Source organism: Dromaius novaehollandiae, chromosome 17 (genome assembly GCF_036370855.1).
Source record: "Dromaius novaehollandiae isolate bDroNov1 chromosome 17, bDroNov1.hap1, whole genome shotgun sequence".
Lineage (NCBI taxonomy): Eukaryota > Metazoa > Chordata > Aves > Casuariiformes > Dromaiidae > Dromaius > Dromaius novaehollandiae.
Genome location: NC_088114.1, coordinates 13,602,652 through 13,630,473, shown reverse-complemented (window position 1 = coordinate 13,630,473; position 27,822 = coordinate 13,602,652). Strand labels below are relative to the sequence as shown.

At 42.6% G+C, this 27,822-nt stretch overlaps 1 protein-coding gene across 6 annotated transcripts in view; it reads left to right on the top strand.

Moving 5' to 3' along the window:
- Positions 1 to 7,813: 7,813 nt before the first annotated feature.
- The window catches only part of CCDC60 (coiled-coil domain containing 60), a 70,206-nt gene continuing 50,197 nt past the window's right edge, over positions 7,814 to 27,822 (top strand). For 4 of the 6 annotated variants that reach the window (XR_010392089.1, XR_010392090.1, XM_064522286.1 and 1 more), the window contains exon 1: positions 7,814 to 8,655. Coding sequence is in view for 4 of the 6 variants with exons in the window: in XM_064522286.1 (XP_064378356.1) it covers positions 8,332 to 8,655 (324 nt within the window). In the remaining 2 variants the exon portion in view is untranslated. The remainder of the gene's footprint in view (positions 8,656 to 27,822) is intronic. The other 2 variants (XM_026119040.2, XM_064522285.1) reach the window with 2 other exon arrangements.

The window sequence follows — 27,822 nt, the reverse complement described above, 5'->3', positions numbered from 1 at the left end:
AGCCCCCTCCGCACGGAGGGGCAGGCGGGAGGGATCCTGGCCCGTCCTGGCCATTCCCTGTAGAGGGAGGACAACACGGCTCAGAGAGCTCGGTCGTGGTGAACTGTACAGTTAGATCTGTAAACACGTTGGCTTCCGTAAAAGAAAAAAAGAACGGGTAAAGCACAGGGCTCTGCCAGCCACAGTTCTGCTGAAAAATTTATCTGTGTAATAACACCTCCCAGGAGAACTGTGAGTTCTGTATATTAAAAGCACGTAAAGCAATCGCAGCTGTGGCAGCGAGCGCCGTGGGAGAACCTACAAACAGCTCGGTGCCCGCAAGCGAGCAGCACGGGTGCTGCGTCCCTTCCCAGGCTGCCGGGCCCGAGCTAGCGGCGACCCGCAGCCAGGCACGCAGCGACCTCCCCGGGGGCCCAAACACCGGTCCGAGCCCTGCGGCCGAGCCGTGGCACGGGAAACCTTCCCCATGCATCTGGCCAACGAAACCAGGGCCGAGCTGGCTGAGTGCAAACAACCGGCAGCGGCAGGAGGGCCCTGCCCTGCGCGGTGTCCGGCCGGGGTGACCTTGGCTCGCGCGCCCGGCCGAGTCGCGCTGCTGCTCTCTGCCGGACGGCTCTGCGCCGCGGCGGCTGGCGGCTCTGCAGAACGACCGCGGGCGTCTGCGCGCTGCTTGGCACCGGCTGAAAACACAGTCCTCTTGTCGCAGGTGAAAGCGAGCTACTGTGAGACTATTGCTTCCCGGGGCCTCATATAAGACTCTCGCAACCGGACTCTTCCTCCCCGGCTTCATCCTCCCTCCCTCTTTGCCTCCGGAGAATTGCTGTTTGTGAAGTCAGGAGCATCCAGCGTGCAAGTGTCTGCGTGATGAAATGAAATAAGGCTGCAGGACCGGGCACAGCTAATTAGAGCCTCTGTAAAACAACATCCATTTCCACAGATGGGAAGCTGCTTCCCCTTTTTATAGCTGCTTCAGTTAATTAGTTATCTTGGAGGTTGCATTTACATTACCGGCTTTGTGAAATACCCTTTTGTTAACTACTTTTCATATACTTTTATGAAGTCGGCCACTGAAACGTGCTCGTTTATCTTGCCAGTGACAGGCTTAGAGGCTTGCTGAGAGCTGCACGCCAGATGCCGGGATTGTGAAATAATGTTTGGCTTGTCTGGCGTTTGGGAGGAAGACAGAAGGTGAACAATTGCAAGAGGAAAGTCCCAAGCAGCAGCAGCCAAGGGCTGAATCCTGACAACTTCTGCAAAGATTTCCAATCTGCTTGTTTCACACGACCGGCACGGCTGGGGGGGCCACTCTTGTCACCTGTCCTGTGCTTAGCCATCACCACCCTCTCCCCCCAGGTGTACCCACACACATCCAGGGGAGCAGAGGACATGTCCGCATCTACATTTACTTTTGGGCCTGCAAGAAAGTAGCCAGTTAAGCATGGCTTGGTGAACGAGCGGGCGAGAAGGGCTGGCATTTGCTTTATATCTGCATCTCGCTTTGTCCATTCTGTCGTCCAGGGATGCAAGCCCTTGAGGGCCTCCCCTCCTGCAGCAGCTCTTGGTCTGCGCGTGTCTCCGAGAGGCTCCCGCTGGCCCACAGGGCTCCTCAGAAACCCCTGGCGTGCCAGCCCCAGGGAGGTCCCAAATGAGTCCAAAGCTGCTGCTTTCGCAGAGCCACCAAGTCCGCCTGCTCCAGCTGCTCTGGTCCGTGCCCTGCATGCTCCTTGCTGCTGGAGCTTCTCCAGACATGGCCCTGGGGGGTGACATTGTCACTCCTTGCAGCCTAGAAACATTTTATTACTGATTTTTTGCTCCATTTTAACCTGAGCTGTGATTTCCTCTAACGTTTGCTGATCCAGCCACTAAACAAGAAGGTGCTATGGTACTCGGGTCTAAGCATTACCAGCGCAGCGTGCAAGGGCAAACCAAAGGGCAGACAGGCCTCTTCCTAGAGGGCTGCCAACTTATAGAGAAGAATCAGGGGGGTTTTTTTGTTTTCAGGGGTTTTTTTTCCTACAGCCTTCTATTTGTACAACGTTCTGTTGTACAAACGCCTCATTGCCTCTCCCCGGCATCAGTCCAAACCAAGCAGTGACCATCAGTAACAAGGTGTCTACGGTGCGCTCAAGCTGCGACCACCTCCTGGCAGCCACCACAAGGTCCTCAGTGCCCTCCTGGAGATCGCAGCTGGAGGCAGCGAACATCACCCTGGGTCACGGTGCAGTTCAAACCTCTGCCTCGTCTCCTGTTCCTCCTCTCCTTTCCCGTGAAGCGGGACTTCCCAGAGGTGAGTTTCTCCCCCAGCGCCAGTGTGCGTGACCGTGCAGCCCAGCATTCACACGCTGTTAACGAGGTCACGAGCATCACCAGTGATGATCGATCGCTGTCGTTATCTCTAGGTAATGTTTGCAAAATTGATGTTTCCTCTGTAGCCTGAATCATCAGGGCTTCTGTTAAGCTATTTTTCGGGCACATTTCTTCTGTAAAGAACAGAAAACACTGGCTAACTGCAAAGTAGATACCTGATGCAACAACTTTCCTTATTTTGGCTGGTCTAGCCTTTTTTTCCCCCCCTGCAAACTCCTGAAGCAAGCCAGGAAGCACTGGTTCACGCAGAGGTGTGTAGTCCTGTGTTGGGAACAGGTTTGCTGCAGGGGCAGTGAATGTTTGTAGGCCTCTCGTGCGTGGTCAGGGCACGTGTGGGACTCTCTGGGAGATGGGCACTTATGTTAGCCCCCGGCACAGGGGCAGCCAGGGGAGCGCTGCTCCCAACGGGCACGGAGGCAGTATTTCTGTTCTTGTCTGGATGGTGAAGCAAAACTGAGGGTTGTCAAATTAGGCGCGTATTTCTTTCAATATTGTATTTCCGTTGTCAGCGTGCCTCGCTGTTTTCAGCACTGTGGGTTAGCATGCCAGAGGCCCAAAGCCCTGCACCTGGGAGAAAGGCTGGGTTGGCCTGGCCATGGCTCTTCCAGTGACTCCAAGTAACGTAGCTCAAAGAAAGGGGCTCTTTGCAGAGGATCCCGTCCTTCTGCCAGCTCAGGAAAGTCAGCTCAGTTCAATAGCTGCAGTGCTGTAGGAGAGGAGCCTTTGATGGCGGGAGCCCCTTCCAAGAAACCATGCTTTGAAACTATAACTTTGAAAACTCAGAGTGCAGCACAATTGTTTGGGGGGTTGTGGAGGCCAAATATGCAAATCTTTTGATTTTCTGCACCAGTGAGTTTGTATTGGCCTGTTGGTTCATGTTCATGAAGGTATACATTGGAATGCAACTATTATACGTTCAAAATGTCACAAGTGGGGACATTACTTTGAAAGACAAAGGGTAATTTATTGAGAAAAGGGTGTCATTTAGGTGGAAGGATTGAAGGAAGAGAGAGACAGTTTCTGCAAAACTGCCAAAAGAGAATACCAGATTATCTGATAGTCAGAAAACAGCTTTGAATTTCCAAGGCTGCCCTTGAGGGATAAGAAAATAAAAGCTAAGGACAAAAAAAAAAAAATCTTAAACACAGTGACGGTAGAATTCTGAAAAATCACAGTGAAAAAATGTGATTTTCTCCTCTGTAACAATAACTGAGAAAAAGATAAGAATGTAATTTGTAAAAGCTGTTAAATTGCCGCCAAAAATTGTAAGCTGGATGGAGAAATTACATGGAAGGAGAAAAGAAATAAATTCATACCTGTCTTTCTTGGAATATTTCTTGAAAATGTGACTAGACAATGAACAGAGTGGAAGAGAAATGCATCTGGGAGAGTCAAAACAAAAGTAGTGAAAAAATCTGACGTTGTCTGGATAACAAGAGCTGATCAAGTCAAAAAGCTTTACCCAGGATCCTTCGTGGGCTGCAGAATGAATATGTTTTTGTGTGCTGTCCCCAAAAATGTAAAACCGCATATCCATCTTCTTTGTTTGTTTTGGAATAATATGTTCTCCCCTGTCTTTGAGGGAGTCTATTTATATGGAAATGCTACTAACCGGAGCCAGGAACAATGCTGGGCCAGCGGCTTGAACATCTTGGAGGTGGTTGACTTCTTATTCACTGCCAGCTCCAGAGGGAACTTCTTGCCACTAAAAAAGTTAGCTGGATAGACTACTGAGTGACAGACTTCGGGGGAAATGAATTGCAAACAGCCTAGAGAAGGAGGAGCTGGAACCAGAGACTTGCTTCCATCACCCCTTTGAATGCAAGGGTTGCTCCCCTTGAAACGCACCTTTTGCAAAGGCCAGGAACAGACCGGGCTGATGTGGAAGACAGCAAGGGTTGGCTGCAGGATTTCCCTCCATCCTGGCTCAGCTCGTGATGTGTGTAAGTGATAAGGGAGGTGAGGGAGAGCAGCAGGAGGATTAGCCAAGGCAAATGGTGTTTAAATGGGAGGGATGGGCGGGCGAAGACCTTGGCAGGAGCAGTGCCAGGTGCCCTGCTCACCAGCAGACGCCCACACCAGCTCTCGCTGGTGTCATCTCAGGGCGCGATGGGCTCATGTGGGTTCCCATTGCAAAGCTTGACAGTGAAGGCCCCCTTCCACCACCCTGGCTGTGGTTTATTACCCTGCCCCTGGAGCCACGGTGGGAATGTCCTTACTGAAACCACCTTGGGTAAAAACAACTCTGCAAGTGTCCCAGCAATAACAGGACTGTCACTCCGAGCACAACTTCTCCTTGCCCCTCCTGGCCTCATCTCCCTTTGAGCTTATTTCTGCTTTTGTGTTACCTTTCTGAGTCCTCTTCCCTTCCTGCTCTTTCTCACATTATCCCATTAATGGCCTTGGCACTCATTTCACACCAACTGTTATGGATCGCTCCCTAACTTGTGTGCCCCCCTCTGCCCAGACCCGCAGTGCTGGGAACACTGTCGCTCTCACCTGCAAAGGAGGCTGCTAATTTCTCACTTGCTCAGCGTGTTTGCACAAGCCTTGGGAAACAGCTGGTGCTCAGTAATTTATGCATTTGCCATTTGATTTTACAGCGCGTAGCATGTGCCCATCATTATCTCCAAGCAGCACTCAGAGGAACACGGGCAGGCTGAAACGACACGGCAGCGCCATTCACCCAGCCTGCTTGAGGCATGCTCCAGCCCAGGGGCTGGTCAGCAGGACAGTGGTGCCTTCCTGGTCCTTGGGCAAAGCCGGGTGCCTCTTCAGCCACATAGTTGTGGGGCAACGAGGCTTTGTAATGATGCTATGAAGCCTAGTGAAGGCTTGGGTTACTCTGAGGCCATTCAGAGACTTCATCTGATGGGGAACATGGTCAGTGACTCACAGGGAAGCACCTAAGAGTAGGATATGTTTTAGGCACAATCAAAAGCTTTTATAGCATAAAAGTTTACAACATATGGGTGCCTGGAAGGCTGTTGCTTGCCAGCTCTGATCCTCAGCAGCGGAGATCAGCTGAAGCATCTACATTGACTCAAGTTAAATAAGTAAAGGGCACTGGTGGAGAACTGTCTCAGCTGGGGTCTTACAGCTCTTGAACTTTTGAAGCCTCTCTTACCCAGCAGGTCACAACCCTGTCAGCTCTTGTAATGTGCCTTGAAAGCCATCTGGACATTTGACCTCCTGGAAGGAATGACCAGAATAAAGTAATTCAGCATCATCTTGGCAGGTAGTCAAGGAAAAGGAGGAATTCACAATTTAAATAGTACAGCTTATATGCTGGCCTACAGTATATACGAGCTCAGAGCATTGCAGTTGCAATAAAATGAATACTATGATGGTCATGAATGCAAAAAGGGTGTTAACAAGGTTATTAAAATAACAAGAAAAGGCAGATTTGTAAAATTCACCACCGGTTCAAAACACATGCAGATGCATGTCCTTGAACGCTAGAAAAAAATAAGTGGAGCCTGTGTCAGAGAGGAGACGAGCTCTGGAGTGCACCTCTGCTGCATCTGACGGTTATGAACCGAGGTTTGTTCAAGTGCAAACAAATCGGTAAGACTAATCAAGCTCCGCTTTCTGACGCAAAAAGACCATCGTATTGATGCAGATGCACATTTTAGGCATTAAGGCAGCTTCAGAATTCCACTTTAGACTTTTCACCTGGTGATTGTCTATCAGATATTTCTGTTAAATCCTCAGAACAAAAATTCCAGTCTTTTGAATGTTTTAGCGGAAAACATCCTTGTATACCCCGGTACAACAAAAGCAAGTATTCAGAGTGTTATCATCACCAAATGGTGAGGTTTCTCATTGCTCTCTTATGCTGGGTGTGGGAGTATTTCCTTTCAGCTGGAAACATCTAACTTTAAGCTCTAGCCGATGAGAAAAGTAGAAGCAATTGCATTTCCAGCTCCCCAATTTGCACAGAGCAGATCATTTGCGAATACCTTGCAGTCTAGCAGCGAGTAGGTGAGAAGTTTTTTCCTAGCAAACAAAGCAGCAGAAGATACAAGGTTTTAGGATCAATTCAGCCTGTCTTTAGCAAACAAAAACTAAGGGAAGGAAGCAAGGTGAGGGGAACGTGTCTGGCTGCAAACCCCTCACGGGTGCAAGCAGAGCACCCTGCTATGGCCACGGACGTGCAGACTCGCAGCGCTGCCCCGCAGGGCTGCTCAGCCCAAGCTCTGCTGTGCCGTCCCAGCCAGCCTGTTTTAATCTGTATTTGCATCACTATAAAGACATAAGAGCAAGTGAGTGCTGGACATGTTCAAACCCAAGTCATCTAAAACAAATCAAACACGGCAAAGAAATGCATCTCCAGCACCTACAAGAGGCACGGAAAGGGGTTGCCCCTCTGGCGCGGGGCCAAATGCCACCGGCCCTCATCACATCCCCAAATCCTAGCGGCGTGGCACCAAGCGAGGGGGTCGGGGGACCTCTGCGGGCAATTAGAAAAGCTCAGGTCACCACTATCCTGTAAACGTGGAAGGAAAAGAAGCAGGAAGAGCTGGACGTGGTCGGGGGGGGGGGTTGAAAGCAAAGCGGGCTCTGGGCCCTGCTGCTGCAGAGCAGGTTCAGGGCAGAGATCACGCTGGGGGCTGCAGCGAGGCCGCCCCACAACCAGCAAACCGCTTTTAATTTAATTTAAATATGCTGTCTACGTGAAGACAACAGATGGCAGCTGAATATTGTGCCTTTTGGGGGGTATTTTTGCAGGGTTGGGAGGAAAGCAGTGAGGGAGGAGGGAAAGGGCGAGAGACGAGCGATGCACAGATGAATCACCCCTTACAGAATTCGCATGCTTTGGGGTGACTTTGACAAGATAAAGAAAACCAATCTGCTAGAAATCATACACCTCGAACAGCATGCTATTGCTGCTGATAGTACATGTATTTTAGGCCAGAAACGCTACAGTATTAAATTCATCTCGAATTCTCATTCGCCACCAGTGACCGCTTGTGTGACAGGATCCGAGCGAAGTTTGAAGGGCTCTTACTGCCGCGGCTCGCAGCAGCAGCGCGACTCGAGGCCTCCCTCAGCGCCGGCCGGCGGTGCCCGCACTGGAGGCACCTCGCCACAGGCCCCGCGCCGCCGCCGGGCAGAGGCCGAGGATTACGATTAATTAATTGAAATATTGATAAATATTAGCTTTGACTGTTATAAGGACATGCAGGTCTCTTGCTTCCCAGGGCTTTAACCACCGAGCCTGTTGCGGTTTTGTGAAGTGACGCGGTTTTCCTCGCCTACAGGCAAAATATTTTATTGACACCCCCCCCCGCGTCGGGCTGCGGCTCGCGGGGGGGGGGGGGGGGGGGGGAGATGCGGCCCCTTGGGCGCGTGCGCGGCGCCGCGCGCGGGGTTGCCCCGGCAACGGAGGGACGCGGGCCGTTGGGCGCTAACGGCCGCGGCGGGCGGTGGGGGAGGGGCGGCCGGCGGCCCTGGGGAGCGGGCTCGCCTCGCCCAGCCCCGTCCCCCCGCTTCGGGGCCCCGCGGAGGGGGACGGGGTCGCCGCCGGCCGCACCGCCGCGGCCTCCTCGAGGGGGGAGCGGGGCACTAGGCCGGTCGCCAGGGCTGTCGGGGCGGGAGCCCTCTGCGCCTGGGCTGTGGGCAGGCGTGCTGGCGTTAGAAATGCGTGTGAAGGAAGTGTGTTTTAAATGAAAGGCTTCAGAGAGAGGCGTCTGGCTCCCCGCGCTGCGCCTTCCCCAGGGGTCTGGTTACGTTTTTAGGAAGTTTCCGTTCCCCTAAGGTTTCTTTTTGCTGTTTGAGGGACTGTTGAGGGAAATGAGACTGAATTAGTCAACAACAGCTTCTTGTGCTGGGTTTCCCGTTGGCGCATTAAAGGAAGCCTTGCTTCGGGGTTTGGGCAGCAGCGGTCTGTTTTTAGGCCTGTGAGACTGGAGCTTTTAGTAACACGAGGAGCAAAAACACGGAGGCCCCCGTTCAGGAGCGATGCCAATGCCGGACGCCTCCAAGACTGGCAGAGTCAAGGTGCCCGCAGCCACCAAAGCGCTGAACCCTCGAGACTTTGTGCGCATCCAGTCTTTGCCTGTTCTCGATCAGAAGGAAGGGAAGGTCTTAGCTAGAACCCAAACGGTTTATAAAAGCAGTGAACCTCCCAGGGAGCAGGCGTTCTGGGACAACTACCATAGGAGGCAAAAGCAGCTCGCTCAGGGGCACTTTACCACCAGCGGGAAGCCGTATCAGGAGCTCGGAGAGATTCTCTACACAGACCCAAAGAAACTCACCCTCCACTCCCTGGGACAGCTCGCGCAGGTAGGACCAATGCTGCTGTTTCTGTTTGAACTAGAAAAGTAAATTCGAAGTGACCTGCCAGCACATGTTTCCGGGGAGAAAAATAATCACTTTCTGTTTAAGGTACGAAAAGGTTTACAACAATATTCTGTGCCTTCCTGCAAATAACTGTTTGATGATGGTACAGAACGTTTGTAAATAAGGTGTGACTGCTTGGACGTTTTTATTTTAGTGTGTGAGACCTGACTGTTACAACTGCTGTTTAAAGCTTTTAATGGGAGCAGTTAGAATGGAGCAGAGACAAGAGAAGACTAATGAATAAAGAGGAAAAACATGGGGTAATGAGAATGTCCTTAATGGAAAATAATTGGGGAAAGGCAAAAAGGTAAGTTTTGAAAGTTCAAGGAAAGGAGTCAAATTGAGGACATGAAGGAATGGTTAAATAACAGGAATGAGAAAATGGTGGCATTTGAGAGGTGGTAAAAAGTTGGAAGTTGAACATAAGAATGCTACAAAAATAAAGTCTTTGTGAGAAGAAAGAAAAAGGTAGGTGGGGTGGCTTTGGAGGTAGTGGATTAATTTTTTTATGCTCCACTCTGCATCCATATTTGAGTTTCGAGAATGTCTGAGGAGATTAGCTATGTTTGTGTTTGACTGTTAGTGTTATTACCTCCTGGTCTCCCTAGTGCTGCATACCCACCAACTTTGTAAGTCTTGCTCTTTCTCAAGTTGCTTTTATGTCAAACTGGAATCATTAAACCACAAGGACAAAAATCTGGTCACCAGTGCTTGAGGTTAGATTGCAGTGCTCTGCCACTTGTTTTGCTTTCCTGTTGGCTCGTGCAAGGAGATAGGAAGCTCTCCAAGTCTTCTCTGACTCTCCAGCCTGCAATCTGTAACATAAATCTTTGCGACTTTGAGCCTGTAGTTTGCTATGTGCTTTCTAATGGGGTGCCCAAGGGACAGGCTCTGACAGCTGCCGCAGAAGCAGTGCAGTTATTATTCAGGGTAGGCAGAAAAGATTCTGTCCACCCACTACTTAATTTTCTGCTGTGATTGCGTGTGTTGCATTCAGAGCTTAAAGTTTTGGATTTAAGTATGTAAAGTTCTAAGTAGACAATGGGTTACATTCATTTTATTTTACAGAATACCTGAAGCATCATCTTTCTGTCTTCATTCAGACATTTGTTTCTATGAATTTGTCAACATCCAGCAAGTGTGGCCAGTGTTTTTGCCTTAACCCTTAACTTCTAACATACCTTTCCTTCTGAATCTTCTAAGTTGCTTTCAAGTCTTTCACCTACAGATTGACTCTCTGAAATTCTGATAATCCTGAAAATGTTGGACTTTTTTTTTTCCATTGAAAAATGGTGTCAGAATTTGATCCTTAAGGATGCTCTGAAGCCCAGTTTGAACTCTAGTACTTGAGATTTCAAACAAGTTAGCAAGTTAAAAGTATATCCTTTCTACAGACTATAATGTAGGTCATTAAATATGTTTGTGACTTATGCTTTAGATGCCTGGAACCTATCAGAGGGGATGTAGTCATACGTGCCATTCCTTTTTGTGGAGAGCATAGCTAAAAGCACTAGAACACTTTGAAAATCTCAGACTAACTATATTATGACATGTGGGTGTGTTCCCCCCCTCCCTCCGAAAGATAATGATTACTGTCTTGGAAAACTAAAAAATTATTCTGGTAATGAATCTGACCAGTCCTCTGCTTCCGCCACCCTGCCCAGGTGCTGTTGGGAGGCCCAGGAGTGCATGCTGCTCGCACACCAAGCCTCACTAGGTAACACTGGCGTGCTCTGCAGAAATCCACTGATGCATTTTTCAGAGATACTAAAACAAAAGTATATTCCTATAGCTAATTTAAAAATACTTTGTATTACCTGTGTTTTTGCTTTTTGTGAGTTATTACCCCCATTCCTAGCCACCACCACACCTGACAGACTCCATATTACTCTGAATAATTGAGAAGATTGTAGATACTGGATACATCTAAGTAGGGGTGTTTGAGGGCGTAACATTCCGAGTAGTCAAAAGTGTGATCTCTTTGATTAATGCATTTGCTGTCGTCTCTGCCTTCTAAGGTAACGTTTTCTTCAGCCGCAAGTGCGGCTGATGATTAGCAGTGGTGAACACTGACAGTAAAATCTCTAAACAGCAAGAAGATGATAAAAATCACTGTGAATTCAACAGGACTCGAGTAGATGTTCTCATGCATCCTAATATCTGCTGGCAAATGCTACTTTCTAAACTGATATTATCAAAAAATAAGATCTTAAAAAGAGCTAAAAATATTTGAATAAGTATGCTGGGAGGATTACACAAAATGATATAGGCATAGGATATTATGGGTAGTAACTGTACATTTAGGATACTATTTAAATGCTTGATGACAAGTATGTTCAGAGATGCTTTGTGTTCATTGATGCATTTTGTGTCTTTAATAAGTAAATTTGTTAACGCTGGAAACTTACAATTTGTATTCAAATATTCCAACTGTTGCAAAGGAAAAGTCTGCTGTTTTATGGTTATACAGTGAATGTGGTTTCTATCTTATAACAAAAACATTAAGTAAAGCCAGGGTTGATGCAGGGAAAGAATTCCATTCCACTGCAACCAGCTGGAGCAAAATAAACCCCTTGAAAACTGTAAACATGCCCAGACATTGAGGGATGAAGCTCAGTAAGTATAATATTTGGGTTTAAAAGACCAAATGAGATTTCTTTTTTCCCATCCTGTAAAGTATTATTCAAGCATAATTGGGTGGCCCACTTTCACAATGGTGTGGATGTTGTGACCCCCATGGCTTTTAGGTTGGCCAGTTATCTCCACTTTTATCTCCACTAGCATCTTAGCATTTTCAGATGTGTTTTGTATGTGGTGGCTTTCTACAAATGCCATCTGCTCCCTGCCACAGTCCTTTCTAGAAGTATTCTGATAAATTGAGTGAGTCGTCGTTCATCCTAACCAGAGCAGCTAGACCAAGCAGCTTCCCTACTGATTTCAGATTCTTGCCTTATTAGAATTTTTTGGGGGTGAGGAGGATTCCCTGTGGGGCTGACTGGTTCTGCCCTGTGTTAGTATGAGTATGTACCCATACTGCACGACTGAGTCCTTTGAGCTTCCATTACAAATAATTGTTAGTTACTTGGTTTGGTTTGATGTTTTTTTTCCTCCCTCTCAAAGGTCGGGTGCACATTGCAGATGGCACTGATTCATTAAAAGTCAAAGAATGTTGCTTTCCAGACAGTATTTTTGATTTCCTAAGTGTTCAGAGCAGTATGTTAAAGGTCTTTTTCTGATTCCTTAATGTACCAGTGCATGGTGATATTAGTCACCTTTTATTATGTTCATATAGTTTCTTTCCCTTAATTGCTATGACAAATTCATTTGCAAAACCTCTGGGGTGGCTTGTTGACTTTCTACATGAAAGAAAGGTAGCCTTTCTGACCAAGGAGTGAAGAATCCCAGTCCACAAAATCTTCAGTATCATTAGTGTCAAAACCGGCTCTGTACTTGTGATAAGATTCTGTTCTGTAATTCTGTGCTTTAGGTAAATAGGTCACTAGATAAGATTGACAGCAGCATCAGCAATGAAAGGTTTTAGCTGAAAACTGGAGAAGAAAACACAGCAATTTCTTTCAAGAGAAATTACACTGACGTTATTTGTATTGCAGCAGTTAAAGATCTGTTAGGGTTTTCAATACAAAACAGTGCTTTCCAAAAGACTAAAGCACTTATTGCAAACTTTTCTATGCCAGGCAGAACTTACAATGCAAAGAACCTTTTTTCCTGCCAGCTTGCTGTTGCAAAGGGCAGTCATAATTCCCTATCACCTTGGGAAGACCAGGAAAACATTAGTGGCTGTTGTCTTACTAGTACCTCCAAAATGGGCAAACTGGTCAGGTAAGATTACACTGATGTGGGGACATTCCTAATGCTTTTTGAATTGATAAACCAATATGGTTTGTTAAATCAATATGGACCAATGGTCATTTGATCAACCCAGGTCTCACACCTGCATCTAAGAAATAGTATGCCTTGGTCTTAAAAAACAAACAAACAAAAATTCCTTGTGATGTGTTAGAAGATGCTTGAGAAATACCTTGAAACTTCCTATTTAGGCAACATGAAATTTCAATAAACAGATGATGAGAAAGAGTATAACACAATATTTATTTCTATTAACAACTCAACTGGCTTTGAGATGAAAAGCTATGAAATACCAACAGCAATGCTTTCTAGAGTTTTTTTTTCTGTATTAGCTATATGAGGTAGAATGTAGGGCGATTTATTGCTGGGATGGTAGTAGGAACCCCGTTACTCATGAGTGGCAAATCGTTGACAGAGTTACTCGGATTCAAATACCTCTCAGGGTATTTGAGTAGATTACTGGCTGGCAAAATTAGGCCCCTTCAACATCTTGCCACTACTTGTAAGAGATGGTTTCAGAGTCTTTTGTTGGTAAATATTTTAGCATCCCCCTAACAGTTAGAAAAACCTACATCTGCAGCATGAAAGTGAAAACTTTGAGAGTCATGTGTTTTGTCTGCAGGGATTAATTCATATTTGACTTAATAAGTTATTTTTACTCATTCCTTCCACTTGAACTTTGTCAGCCACATCACATCATGACAAGAAGTCTGTCAGTTCAGGAATTACAATGTTCATATGGGCTACTGTTTCAGAGGGAACCAAGGGAATGAACAAAGAGAAGGGAGGATAGAGAAGATAGCTTGTAGCAATGAGGTTCAGACTTTCAGCTTCCTCCATGATCCTGATTTATTTTGTTTGGGCTTGTTCGTTTCAGATGAAAAATTATCTGAGAACCAAGATGAGTAACGCTAAGTTAGGCCCAAGTTTTTCTTGTCAAGCTATGGCTGCAATGCATGCCCCACATGTGAAAATCAATGGGAAAACTAAAAGCATCTGCAAAAACATGCTTGTCTTTACCCTTCTGTTGCAGTATGGTAATTGATTGCATCATGGTCTCATAATATTAGTTATCTATTGCAGATCATGGACAAAATAGATTTCCTGAATGCAAGAGATAATACAGAAAACTTCTCACTTTGAAGAAACTAGGGAATATTCCTTCAGTTTTTCTAGTTTCTTTTTTTTTCTTTCTTTTTTTTTTTTTTTTTTTTTTCTTCTAAAGTTGTGGCTTTTTGCAGCTGGCTAGAAGTTTAGATGCTAGAAATGCTCCAGGACACAACAGAAGAAAATAGGTTGTGCAGGAGAAACTGTCAACAGTTGGAAAACTGCATGTTATCGTATAGCTACAGTTCATCATCTTGCTATCACCAAAACATATTAGAGATACTAAGTGCAGGTAATGTGCAGATAATGTAAAAACAAAAAAGTAGTTACAAGCTCAGCTATACTGTGATTACAATTTCAGAGTTCATAATGTCAGTTTGTAAGAAAGAGTCTGCTGCTTACTACGTAAATGATAGGGTGCATTCATCTTACACTCCTGAGAGACCTGGGTGGAACTACATCAAGGAATGTCTGAAAGCCTTTAATGTCATCCGTGCACAATGCTTCCATTTTAAAGCTTTCCATATCATTAAAATGGCTATACAGTTATGCCTAAATCAAGTCTCCATGGAGATTTCTTGTACTTAATTAACATAGGTAGATTTTGCAAACAGCTTTTCTTCTCTGGTTAGCCATGTCTGGTTTCCTCTTCTTGTTTTTAATAGGTAAAAGGGTATTCATTTTTTTTTCCTTTGGTGTTAACCAGGTAAAGTTGTGAGGTTTTTCTTTTTCCTCTTTCTTGAATGAACACACAAGAAAGTAGCAGTTTTGCTCAGTGTGGGAGAGGATGGGGAACTAACATGGAAGTTATACCAATGGCTTTTCCTAACAAGCTTCACATTCTCCACTGATAGCATGTGTGAACTCTCAGCATGGTAGTCATCAGGCAGGACAGAATGCAGACGTGTTACCCCTCTGAGGCAACATCTTTGCTTCACTTTTTGTGATGAAAGCTGATGTGCACTTCCTGCATTTACCGACGTGGCTCCTAGCAACAAGCAACTGAAACTTTGGTTAATACAAGTTTTATGGATAATGTTGATCTCCAGTAAATAGAATGAGTTGCTCAAGTATTTGTTATGGTTTTGCCTTTTCAAAAAATAGCAACAAATGCATTTTCGTTGCAAAGGACAAACAAACTTAGAGAATATTTGAAAATGAACAGCCTAACGCCTAAATATACACTCTTATGACTTTCTTCTCACCCATGTAAGGGGACATTTGCCCAACAGATGCTTGTAATGGCAGCATACCGTTCTACTATATTGCTGCTTTTAAGTACGAGTTATTAAATGTTAGTAAGTTTGAACACATGGTGTTTGAAGGTGTATTAGGAAGTGGTGAATAAGTGGACTGTGGATAATTTGGCTATGGAGTAAGAGAAAAGGGTCTAGCTTTTCGTGACAGAAATAGTGGTCTGAAGCAGTTATGTGAGAGTGGCAGTAAAAGTAGGAGTGGAATGAAAGATAAATGAAGGCTGTGAAGTGATAGATAATGGTGTCATCAAGAGCAGGTCTGGAATAGAGCAGATCGCTTGTGAAGAAAGCGAAGTTCAATTTTACGTGTTTTGTCAAATTCAGACATAAGCCTAAATTGCAATAGCAGGTCTTTTTCTAGCTTCTTCAACAGGTACTGCATCAGATTATACTCTTAGACCATATACTGACCACTACTGGATTTGTTAATTAGGCTCATTCCCCTGTGTTAGACTGAAACATAAGTGTGTTTCTTTTAACCTGGGCCTTATTTTTAAGAACCCTCACTAAGAAGTTGAAAAATGTCAGATTCACCATTCTTGAAGAACTTAAATACTTTCATTTGTATGTGTCCCTGAAGAAAACAGAAGTAAAAACATCTATTACACCATATTGCAGTAACTCTAAGAAAAGGATAACAATATTGACAACCAAGTATTTGAGATTATTTAGCTCACATAGTAGAGCTGTTGTAGAATTTCTCCATTTTACTTTTTATTCTTACATGTGATTTCCTCTGGCACTGTAGTCATGTGTCTGCTAGAAATTCTTGGCTATTTGTAGCCATTTTAGAAGAGTATCAGACCTTCACTGCTGTAGTAGTTGGCTTTATTACTGTTAATCATAGCATTTAAGCACCTTTTGTAGTCAGAATTTTGTTGAAATGTTATTCCTCACAGCCTTGTGAAACTGGCAAATGGTTCCTATCTCTCTTTTACCTTTGGAGAATGTGACTTAGAGAAGTGAATTATCTTAGCTAAATAGATACAGAAAATAGCAAACTTGGTATCATAGTTAACAGTTTTCTGTTCCTGAACTCCTGGTTACTGCTGCACGTGTTCCTGCTTTATCTTTCAGAAAGTGAAATGCAAAAATGGTGGTGTAAATGGGAATACAAAGATGGAAAGAAATCATGTTCTTGTAAAATTATATTCTTAGATTGGTCTTTGTTTTTATTTGGTTAAGAGTGGTGGCTTTACTTTCTAACATGAATATTAGATGTGAGGTGGAACTCCTAACCTGAGCCTAACTGCCTGAGAAGGTTATATTCTGTAGAAATAACAGCTCTGTGATCACTGAATTAGTTTGACATATCTCTGAAACAGCAGCTAACCGGTAAGGTCCACACAATCTCCATGCTATTAAATTCAAAACAGTCTAAGCAGTTTCAAAAGTTCAATGTCTGTTCCTAAAGGCTGCTTCCATAATGAATTAAGGGACGCATATCAAATGTAATAATGCATTGTTATTAAGGTTTTAGTAAACTTGCCAAATGTCAGGCTGCTGGTACAGTCATGGTGCATTACACTTCCATGATTACAGCTTGAATTGTCATTACAGTGAATTGCATTGCTTACCTACGTTTGGGAATTGATCTGGAGTATCGGGCCTGGGGCAGGAAAGTGCGTTACAAAGGTGACACTTTCCAGTGAATATTCAAAACATTAGATTTTTAACAGGTTTAATGTCTGCTTTTCCTAGATAGCGCATAAAAATGCTGTTAAGGTTGCACACTGAAAGGAGTAGACCGTTCCATGTATTTGCAGAACTCGGTGCTCCCCTGGCTGAAGTGTGGCAGTTAAAATGACTTCTGCTAAATGGAAATGTTTTGTCAAATGGTTACTTTTGGGAAAGAATGAGATAAAAATGCTTCCTAGAGCATTTGGAGATTTGACTACAAGTACTATGTAAGAAGTAAATAGTCATTAACTGTCTAAGTGTGCAATTTGTTCTATTTAGAACTCGCATTGGACAGTAAGGTTAACACTGGCTTTTGTAATTCATGCACCAGTTCCTGACTCCTACTCTGTTGCATCACTCTGGTAGCACAAGGAATGTTAATGCTGGTCTTGCCACTTGATGGAGGATTTCTTCAATATTGTGTTTAGTGAAGTTATGTCAGGGATGAGGTAAGTGTACCAGAAATGTAAGAAAGTGATTCAGATGCAAAAACTGAGCTCTTTTGCGTATGTGGAATTTAGGAACCTCTCTATGGAAGTTTTCACTATTAGTAGAAAGAGGTAGTTATTTAATTATTGGCAGAGGAGCACTAACAATATGGAGGTTTTAGTGTTCACATGAAAAAGATCTGAACCACAGTAGGAATGCAGGGATATGTTTGTTGATATGTTGGGCTGAGCTTGTTTCTTGGGAGAATGATGTACTTATAGATCACTTTTCACCCACAATGATGCCAAAATCACTTCGTAGACTGCATGTAGAGGTCGTATTGGCCACTTTTGGTTAATTCTAGTTAATAGAGCAGAGCAATACTATTTGACAGGTTAGGATAGAAAATGATGAAGAATAATTTATCCAGTTGAAAAAGGAAGGGTGAATTTAAGTGAGCAGACAACAGTTAAGCAATTTGAAGTTTAGCCAGGACACCTCACTAATTCCCCCCAAGCATTGCACAGCAGAGGAAGAACATTGGAGGACTCATCTTTCTCATATAGAGAATAATAACTTTGGGGTAAGTTGATCTGAATGCAAAAACCTTGAAACCAGTTTTTAAATTGGAAAATTTCCCCATGCAGGCAAACTGAATGAAGTCATTTAGCAGTTAGGGGGAAAAGTACAATATTTGAAGCTTGGGGTGGATTTGCAGGAAAAAAAAAACGTTTCTGTAAAATCAGGTTGGTGGTGTTTCACTGGAGACTGCAGAATGATGTATGTTAAATTACAAACAGTGGAAGGCAGTGCTTTTTATGGCTGGAGTAGCTTCTCATTATTCATGAAATGCCTATAGAAAAAGTGTTGAATGCAAAACTGCAATGGGGGGAGGATTAGAAGCAGGGAAGAAGGACATAATAGAATGTCACTACATTCCTTGTAGTATAATGTGACCTTTCCATTAAATTAATGTTATGCTATTTGCACAGAAGGAGAGCTAAGATAGAGAGTATTTTTAGCGGACAATAGTCAAGTTAATTAGGCAGCTATATAACTGTCACATTTTACATTAAGAGCTCAAAAGCAGGGTATGGGGAATAGTGGTAATAGCTTTAATGTTACTCTGGATTCTGTACATTGGGAAAGGGAGTCACTGGTTTTGTAAGCTTTCATTTTGTGAAAATGTGACTTTTTTGTGTTATCGTAACCTGGCTATTTACTCTTTTATACTGTTTTAAGATGGTGTTTTTAACTTGATTTCTTAATGACTTACTGTTAAAGGGTTACGCTTCCTTTCTGCTAATCCAAGCAGATTGTAGTCACTCTTTCATATGCCGCATCCATTACAAACCTTTTAAGAACAATCTGGACTTTTTAGAGCAAGTTTCCCTACTCAAAAATGATAAAAATTCTTGCTGTATTATATTGGGCTTCAGATAACAATCCATATGTTTGAATAAAGAGACTGTAATGCTATGGACTTTTTAAAGTTGCAGCAGTTAAAACAACATTAAGTTTGATTACAGTAAATTACTGAACTCGTGGAAGCTTCTGGCCAGTCCCAGCTCCTGTGAATGCGCTGTACTATGTCTGTGGCCCTGAGCTAACACCTGTGGCACCTCTGGGAGAATGAAATCACAGTTCTTCATCTGCTAGAGCGGTCCTTGGACTACAGTACTTTGGTCCTAAATGTGATTTCTTCAACAGTTTTGCTCTCTGTACTTCGTTCATCTCTTGCAGGTACCCAGTGGTACCCAGTGATCAGATAGCCTGCTTAATGTAAGTCAGGACTTAATTGGGAACTAAATTGTTTCAGTGAAAAATTACATCTTTGTGTTAAAATCTATGTAAATTATCAGCTTAGCAAGTGCCCCATTTGTCTTCCATATTGAGGATCCAGATGAGTCCATAATTCCTAGGTGGCATCACTTGATCCTGCAGTGTATCAGCGTTTCCCTCTCAGGAAGCCTGTCTTTGAACTCCACCCAGTACTCCTTGTACTTGTACTCCTTTATTCTGTTAGCTCCCAGTTCAGATGGGGCAAGGCTGACAGCTTAATTAGATTGGAGGAAAAAAAAAAAAAAAAAAAAGGGGATCCTCATAGCTGATCATTTCCCCACATTGCTGCTTTGGGAACTTTTTTTTAAAGAATAAATGAAGTTATCTCATGAAGTGTGGCCTAAAAATAGAGGACAGAACATTACCTTTTTCACTGCAGAGTTAATGGCAGAGAGTCAAATCTGCCTTGTCTCACACCCTTAGAATAAGACTCGCACATACGGTTCATGCCTTGAATTCCCCCCCAGCAGGTTGCTATCCCGTGCATTTGTGACATTGCCTGAGCCCACCTGCCAGGTGCTGCTGGTCAGCTCGATCTGAGATCTGCCGACTGACTCAGGTCTGTTGGAGAGGCTGTGCCACAGCACTGCTGGGAGTAGATGTCATCTTGTGGAACCGACACCAGAAACATCCCCTCTAAAAAGCGCGTGTGGGAGCCCAGCAGCACTGCCCTGCTCCTGTCACACAACCTTCTCCCAGACACGTGCCTTAATACAAGGGAATAGGAAACAGTAGAGGACCAGAAGGCTGTGACTGGCAGCTCTTAGCACTGATACTTTCTATCGAGTGTAATCATGTTGCGGGTTGGTTGGTCGGCTGGCAGAGAATGGTGCGACCACCATCAGGTCACAGTGGTCAAGCGCGATAAGCAAAAGCCACAACTACTGACAGAGACTGTGCCCAGAAGGACTGAACTAGATAGACTGTCATCCATTTGCAGGATAATAGTAGGACTTAACTTAATTACAGTTTATATTCCCTTCATAAATATTTTCTAAAGGTTGTCTTTACTGCTCTATTTAGGGTGGATCAGATATGACAGAGCTAGAAATACTCATGATTTTTATACAGTGCATTTATTACCATGACAAAATAATTGAAAATCCATAACAATTGTCTTATAATTAAAAACAAAAGCAAAAAACAAGATAACATTTTCTAATCCAATAGTTTTCAGTGGTTATAAAAGCCTAAAACTGATCTCGCTGTATTCTTGAACCTCTTATTCTAAGTGGGCATATTGTTCAAGTAAGGGATCTGTTCAGGTGCCCGGAGGAAGTTTTTTCCATAAGGAAGCTTCTGAAATGCGCAGGGCCATTGCAGTATTAGCCTGGAGTGTGTGGCTGGAATACTCTGTCCTTTCTGCTGCTTTGCCCCGTGGATGTGTTACATCCTGGGGTTACATATTTATGCATACAAGAAACTGAAAGCCTTTGTCGTGTAAGAGAAACTTGTTTAACATTTCTGTTAACGCAAGCAGCAGGTGATAGGTTATCTACAGATACCTACCACGTAGTGCTTCATTTTTTTTGTTAGGTTACCCTGCAATGTTAGAAATTAATTCTCGGAGTCATTGTCAGCTAAACTGACAGTGGATCAAAGCTGTGAGACAAATTGCTCATTACAGTTCAGGGAGCTGAATCCTGTGTGCAGACAGCTGTATTGTCACTGAAAGATTCTCGGGCGCTTCACCCGCAAGCTCTGCCTCGGCAAACGCTGCCACAGTCTGTTGGTGAAGCTCATAGGTGGATTTCTGTAAAATAAGCTCATTTTGAACTCCCATCAGAGGCATTGATGCATTCTGGATTTGTGTTTTGTTTAGTTGGTTTTGTTTCTTGTCATCCCATATAGAGTTTGTGTCACTATGCAACAGCCTCAGCTATAAACAGTGATGTTAATCCATGAAAAATGAGAAATTAAACCTTGGCAGGATCTTTATGATCCTTATCCATGTTCATCAGCTGAAAGCTTGGGATTATTTTTTTTTGGCTTTTTTTATAAAAAGCTAAACAGCACTGAATTCATCCAACTTGCTGTCTGACAGTCAGAATTCACTCTTGCTGGCTGTGAGTTCACTTTTGTCTTTCAGAGAAAGCAGATGAAAAGATGTATTAAAAATAACATTTTCCAAATAGTGACCTCACTATTTCAATTATAGCTCATCAGAAAAGTTTCAGTCCTTCCTTTTTAAACAAGCTGATTCTGGTAAAATCATGTTTATAATTTTTTCCCTTCAGGTAGTTCATTTTAGCTGTTCTCCTAAATTAATGTTAGCTTGTATTATCTACATGAGATGTTTCAGATCTGAATCGGTCCATGACAATAATTGGCAAGTCAGAGGGAGTTAGATGTGGAAAAGGCTTTGGAGTGAGGCTTTCAAGCACCTCTTGCTTGTGATGGCAAATTGCATGAATGTAAGTCTTTGTGCTGTTTTGCTCTGAGGTCAGCTAGAAGACGCTTGCTTGGAAACACTGATTTAATGGCAATATGACAAACAGCCTTAAAACTAATGGAATACAACATAGCAAATCAAAACAAAGACAGTGCTTGAGCAGAATGGGCCACAGATGTAATACAGTCTGTGTATACAGCTGGCAGGGCTGTCACAAAATATTTCTGAAAATAGCTGTCCTGTAGAAAATCAAGATTTGGTGGGATAGTTGTGGCTTATTCCCTTATATATATGTCAGACGTTAGCAGTTTGGGCTGAATTTCTTTTACCAGAAAACTGTGGGGTAGATCCTAAATATTAAGCCTTCCTTTTTCATTTCCTTTTTTAAAAAAAAAAAAAAAATCACAGATTAAGTGGTATAAGGCTTCATATGCAGCTCACCTAATCAAATCTATGACAGAAAATTAACTAACATCATTTGATGAAGTGCCTGTACAAGGCAGAAGTGAGTGAGGAGAATGTACGTGTGATGTATATGTGTGTGCTTATGTTTTAGTATGAACTACTAATAGATGCTAAAAAGAGGGGATTTTTTTAGTTCAGTATTTTACATCTAAAACCCATGAAGATGCTGTTTGCTAGGATCTTGATATAGAAATACAGAATATTTTGAGCTTTGCTTCAGACTTAACGCTTACTCTGTAATGGCATAAAATCTAGCCACTAAGATTCTTTTTCCTGACATGGTTCATCTGTCTGGTGTTTGCCATGGAAGGGCTTGGTGTCAGCCAGCCTGCGGGTACACATTCATTCTGCTTTTGCAATATGGACCATATTTATCCCTGTCAAAATATAAATTTAATCAGGCTCTTTATTCCAGCAATGAATTTGACCCTTTGACCAAAATATGCTCGAGTGAAACAGCAGTTCAGAATTGGGGCAGGGGGGAGGAAGGGGAGGTTTGTAATTTCTGTATTTTCAATTTACCTGGGGAGAACATCCGTTTATAGAGCAGCCATTGTATGCTCTGTTTATTCTACTTAAAATGCTGTCAGAAAAATATTTTAAGTAGTATATAAGCATTTTAATAGCCTTAGCCTTCAACTTGCATCCAAAAATGCATATTTGTTTTAGGGAAGTAAGAGGGGTAGTTGTGTACAAAAATAGAATGGAACTGTCATTCTCATATTGTGAGATGCATGTGGTGAAAAACTGACTCTTTTAGGGCTGGCAGATGCACCCTATTCATTTTGCAGGTCATTAAATTTCTCATTATACAAACTCAATCATCTGAGTTTTTTAAAATATGATTTCGAATATCCAAAAGATTAGACAGTGTGCAAAATAAATGTGAAAGTTTTAATTTTGAAAGACAGAGTATAATTCTAAAAAATGATAGATGTATTCCATAATGATCCTACAATATTATTATCATTGTCTAGCTACTCCATATGGCAGGTTACATTCTGACCTTCGGTATATCACTGCATGCAGAGTAACACCAAACAAAAGACTGGTATTTGCCAATCTGCTTAGAGTTTCTGATTAATTTTCTTTCTGCTTTCTGCCTGTGTTCGTAGAGGAGACAATCTCTAGTAGTAATTTTTGCATCTTGATGTGGTTGGGAACCTGTAGAGTTCATCCCCTTTAAAAATGTTTTAATATATGTATTATATCTGTATGATGCTGGAAGACAATTATTGTTACTAAACTTCTCTCTAATTATGATTTCTTTGCAGGACTTTTTTTTTCCTAGTTACCTAGTCTTAGTAGACATTGGAAAACTATTTCCTCCCTCCTGCCACCCTCCTTGAACTGGATGGTTCATTTGCCAAAAGCTCAAGATCTACAGGTATCGGCTACTAGGCTGGAAAAATTGGCTAGTTTTGATAACTATATGGCCTGAGTAATAACTCGTTTAGATTTCTTACTTGGAAAACAGGCTTTCAGCACAACTGCCCTGCACACAAGTCCTCTTAGCAAAGCCATAGATGGAAGGAAGTGATATTTAATCAGTTGAGCTTTCTGTTGATGTTGGCATTCCGTTTCTTTCTTTCACAGAAACATGTGAGTCACTGTGATCCCAGAATAACAACTTTTAAAGTGCCACTAGAGAGCTGGTAAGATACAAGTGAAACAATTGCTCTAACAAGCTCTGGCTTAATCTTTCCCTATAGATTTGACATTTTCTCCTCCAACCACGGTATTGCTGTCCAGCCTCCACAGCATCTTCAGGTTGCTGTTATGTCAGGTTTGGGTGTTACCCAGCCAAAGCCAGAGCTACAAAAAAGAGCACATTAGCTTATGGATTTATTCCAAGACTAAGACAGTGCTTTTTCACTAAAATGTGCCATAGACCCGAGGCTAATTCTTGACTGTCCATGTGGAATGTCTACAAATGAGATTCTTGAGGTATTCCTAAGACTTCTCAGACCCTTAAATAAAGCAAGTGCAGTTTCAGATCGATTAAGACCGTGCTAGACTTTATGGCTTTTTACCAGACTAGGTATGTAGAACAAATTAATTGTCTACTACAACAAGACTTAGAAACTTTATCTGCTTATGTGAGTGAATGCTTCCAGGAAATTGTTTCCCAGACAGTCTTACTGTATCTTATATTAGCAATAAAAGACTTGAATTCAGAATTAATGATGGCCTTTATTTGTTCTGGTTGCAACAACTTTGCTTTGCTGACAGAGTGACAAGGAATTATGCCAAGCTGCTCACTTCTGTAGTATCAAAGCTTCTGAGAACCAGGATAGCACCCTTCTTTCCAGTTACGATTTGGTGCCAAAGATACAAGTTGGTCACTCTGTGAAGAGCAGATTTAAGCATAAGTCATGGGGGTTGGGGCATTGTAAAGGAAAACAGAGCAAACTTCAGTAAATCTTAATTTGGAATAAAAGTCTTCATTATAATATTCAAACCTTGAGATGTTCCTACAAATAAACTTTAAGGTACAACCTTAAACTACAATTCTTGCTTCGTATTTTGCTGAATACTAGGACGTATGGGCACTGTATGCATTTGTGGGGGTTAACTAATTTTCATTTGTTTCTCGAAGGCCATGATTTACATTTTTAAAAACACAGCTTAGTGCTCTGTATCCTAAATAAGAGGAAATAAATGAGTATCACTTTTGGAGATAGCTAACAAGCTATCTGTGCTGTTTTATGCTGAATTAAAACAGTATAGGGAAAAAAGTCTGAAAAAATTCTTTTAAATGTAAGCCAGTGAAAGATGACAAAATTACTGTATTCATTGTCCAATTAGACCTTAAATTTCCTTATAGCAATTTTCAAGGGCTGTGGATGTAATCACAATCAGATATGTCTCATTTATGAATAGCCCATCATTAACGTTCCCAGCTTAGTTCTGAATAAATCAAATAATCTATAATTGGAGAAATCCAAGATGGATCTCTCTTGCATAATGCTGAATAGGACACCTTTGGTCTTCAGCATAGGAAGAAATTTCATTACTAAGAGACCTTTCTCTGTTTTACTGCAAAAACAGTTCAGTAATGTCCATTCTTTTTAATATAGCAAGGCGAAAGCAAAGCATAGGATAGAGATAAAGACTATTGGCTTTTCTTATTATCCTATTAGTATAAAAATACAGGCAAAAATCACCATGGCTATTCCGGTTATTCACAGCTTTTCTCTAGAGAAGAATCACGACAAAAGACATTATAGCGTATTCTTTGTAAGCGGTATGGTCATGCAGTCTGAAGTGACAGTAAAATACAGTGATTTAGGGGTTTGGCTATGAGCAGTTCTAGCTTTTCAGTTGCCCGCACAGAAGCAGCTAGACTTACTGTACTGTGATCTGAGAGTAACCAATTTTGTCCATGTTAATGACCACATTTTGCACCAAAATAAATGTTTGTTTGACTGTAAAGTTTGAGGTTTTGTAGGTGCTATCTGTGAGCAATGACTGTCATAGAACTCTGCAAGCTACGGACTGTTGTATAAATACGATTTTTTTTCATTCCATTGCTGTTGCCAGCCTCTACTGCTCCTGTCTATCCTCCTTTGACAACTTTCTGAAAATCACTTTGGTCTTATATGCAAGGCATGGAGCACTTCTGGTTCTGCCTGCCCAGAGGTCAGAGTTTAGTCCACTCTGAGGTTTTCTAGCAAATCGCTATTCACGCTAGAAAGCTTCCAGACTTCACCTGGCTTTGTGTAGGTGGGAGCTTTTGGAAAGTTAAGATGCAGCAACTAAGGTGTCGTGTCGGTGTGCTAAGCTGAAGCCCAGTAAGCCCCTGTGGCTGCTGGAGGAGGCTGCTCTGTTCTGAACAGCGGTGCTCCTGTGCTTTGCCTCACATGCATTGATCATAGGTGGTTCTTGTATCTCTTCTGAGGGTGTCTTTATTTCAGTGCCATTAGTATTAGAGAAATTAAGAAATACAGAGAACATATATATTTAAAAAGAAAAGTATATCTCTTCAGGTGTTCTAGAAGTCAATACTAGGTAGACACAAAGCTAGCTCACATAATTAGGAGCTTTACATCCAGTGATTTGATTCAAAGTACCGCTAAACTACTTTAAGCCCTTTCTTTTTTTTATTTACACATGGATGTAATGAATTCTAATAAACCTTACTAATATAAAATATCAGGTGTTCTGAAACATCAGTATGGCAAAATAACCCACATAAAACTGATACTTGTGAACTTGACTTTCTTACATGAAAGCAGTCTTTTAAAAGCACTTACGAAAATAACTGTTTCTCAGAGCTTGAGATAGAAGTTTTTGTGACGGATCCACTGTATGTTGTTTACAAGGCAAAGCTGGGCTTGCTTATGCATCCACAGTTCCTTCCAGAGGCAAGTTTCACTATAATTAGTTGTTCATTCCACCAATAGTTTCCCTATCCTTATGCCTACTAAAAAGACTTTATTCTTTCTTAAGATCAGGGGACTTATAAGATCTGGCTTGTTTGAAATAGCGTCCTTTAGAAAGTACAGCCAACCCTTTCTTTCCCGTGAGTCTGGCATATTGGGCCAGCTGTTGTTTGAGAAATTTGTGCCAGGAAGCCTGTCATACTGCATTTTTTAAATGTGTTTTTCTTTGTTGTTGGGGTTTAAAATGAATTTAGATCTTATGAAAAACGCTCACTTAATAATCTTTTCAGAATGAGATTTTCTATTTATCGACAAAACCAGTAGGAGTAGTGCATGTTTGCTCCCACTGCCGCTCAGAAAATGTGCTTTGGCGTGAAGGATAGAAATAGATTCAGTGATGATAATGGTTTCTGCCCCAAATCCATTTATTTACTAAATGGGCTACAGCAGTCTACAAGAAGCAAAAGGCTCCAAAGCCAGTGTCTGTCACCTCAAGCCACATAGCATATCTCACGGCATTCTCTGGATTATGTTGTCACTTGAAAATTTTTTCCGTCGTAGGTCTGACAGGGAAATAGGACATTGCTCACCTTTCTGCTATTCTTCTGGGCCAGTGATGGTACTTTTGGTAATGTCAGGTCTGTTCCACTGGAAAAGGAAATAACTGTTTAAGCATGTCTGCAATTTAATCAGACCTGTTCAAAAAGCACAAGACATATGTTCCCAGGGGGAAAAATGTGTTTTAACATTGAATTTTCTGTATTGAAATTCTAACTAACATGAGTGTGGTTTTTGAGAGGAAAGGCCCAAATCTTCATGTTTTTATTTGCTGGATTGCTCCTTCATCAGTGTCCTGTCTTTTCCGTCTGATCTATAGAGGTTGAACATAATCAACATCTGTGGGACTGGAATGGCACGTTAGCTCTGGATGAAGGGCTTAGCTCACTGATTTTCAGATAATAGACTGTCTTTCTGGGGACACTTTCCCCAGCAGTTCTTTCCCTAGCAGTAACTAATTCTATCTTCCTCTGCTCTTCCTCTTCCCTGCCAGTACTTTATACTCATGTATAGACTATCTCCATCTTCCTAAACTGCCCAATCTCTTCACTTTTTCTTTTTTAGGCTTCTATCTTTGCTAATTCTAATTACAATCCTGTGAAACAGAAATCCATTTAGGTTCTCCAGACAGCACAGGGCAGCCTGGAGATGGTTACACAGCAGTTTACTTTGTCTCAGACTCCTGAACAGGCTTAGCGTTTTGCAGTCCTTTGCCATTGCCAGGTAGAAAGACTGCTGACTTTCAGGACATCTGAGAAAGAAATAGAGGCACAACCTAGAAAAATTAGTACTTAGCTACAGGCCATCTTGATGCTGCTTCTGCTAAATTTAGGTTCTGGTAGACAACAGAACTTCACCTCATGCTGAGCTGAACTGGCCCTGCTGTGAGGCATGGTGAAGCAGACAACGCTGTCGGGGAACTCATGAACTCATGAAGAGGTTGCTACCCAGTCAGTTGAGCCAGTCGTCTTAGGACATTTGCTCTGAATCCAGATGCAGAAAGAATAAATGGAGATGACCATTCTGCTTCCCTCCAAGTTCAGATTCAAGCAAAGATCACATCAGAGTAAAATTTCTTTCGCTTAGTAAGCCCACTGAGTGAACTGATTGTTCTGCTCACATACAGATG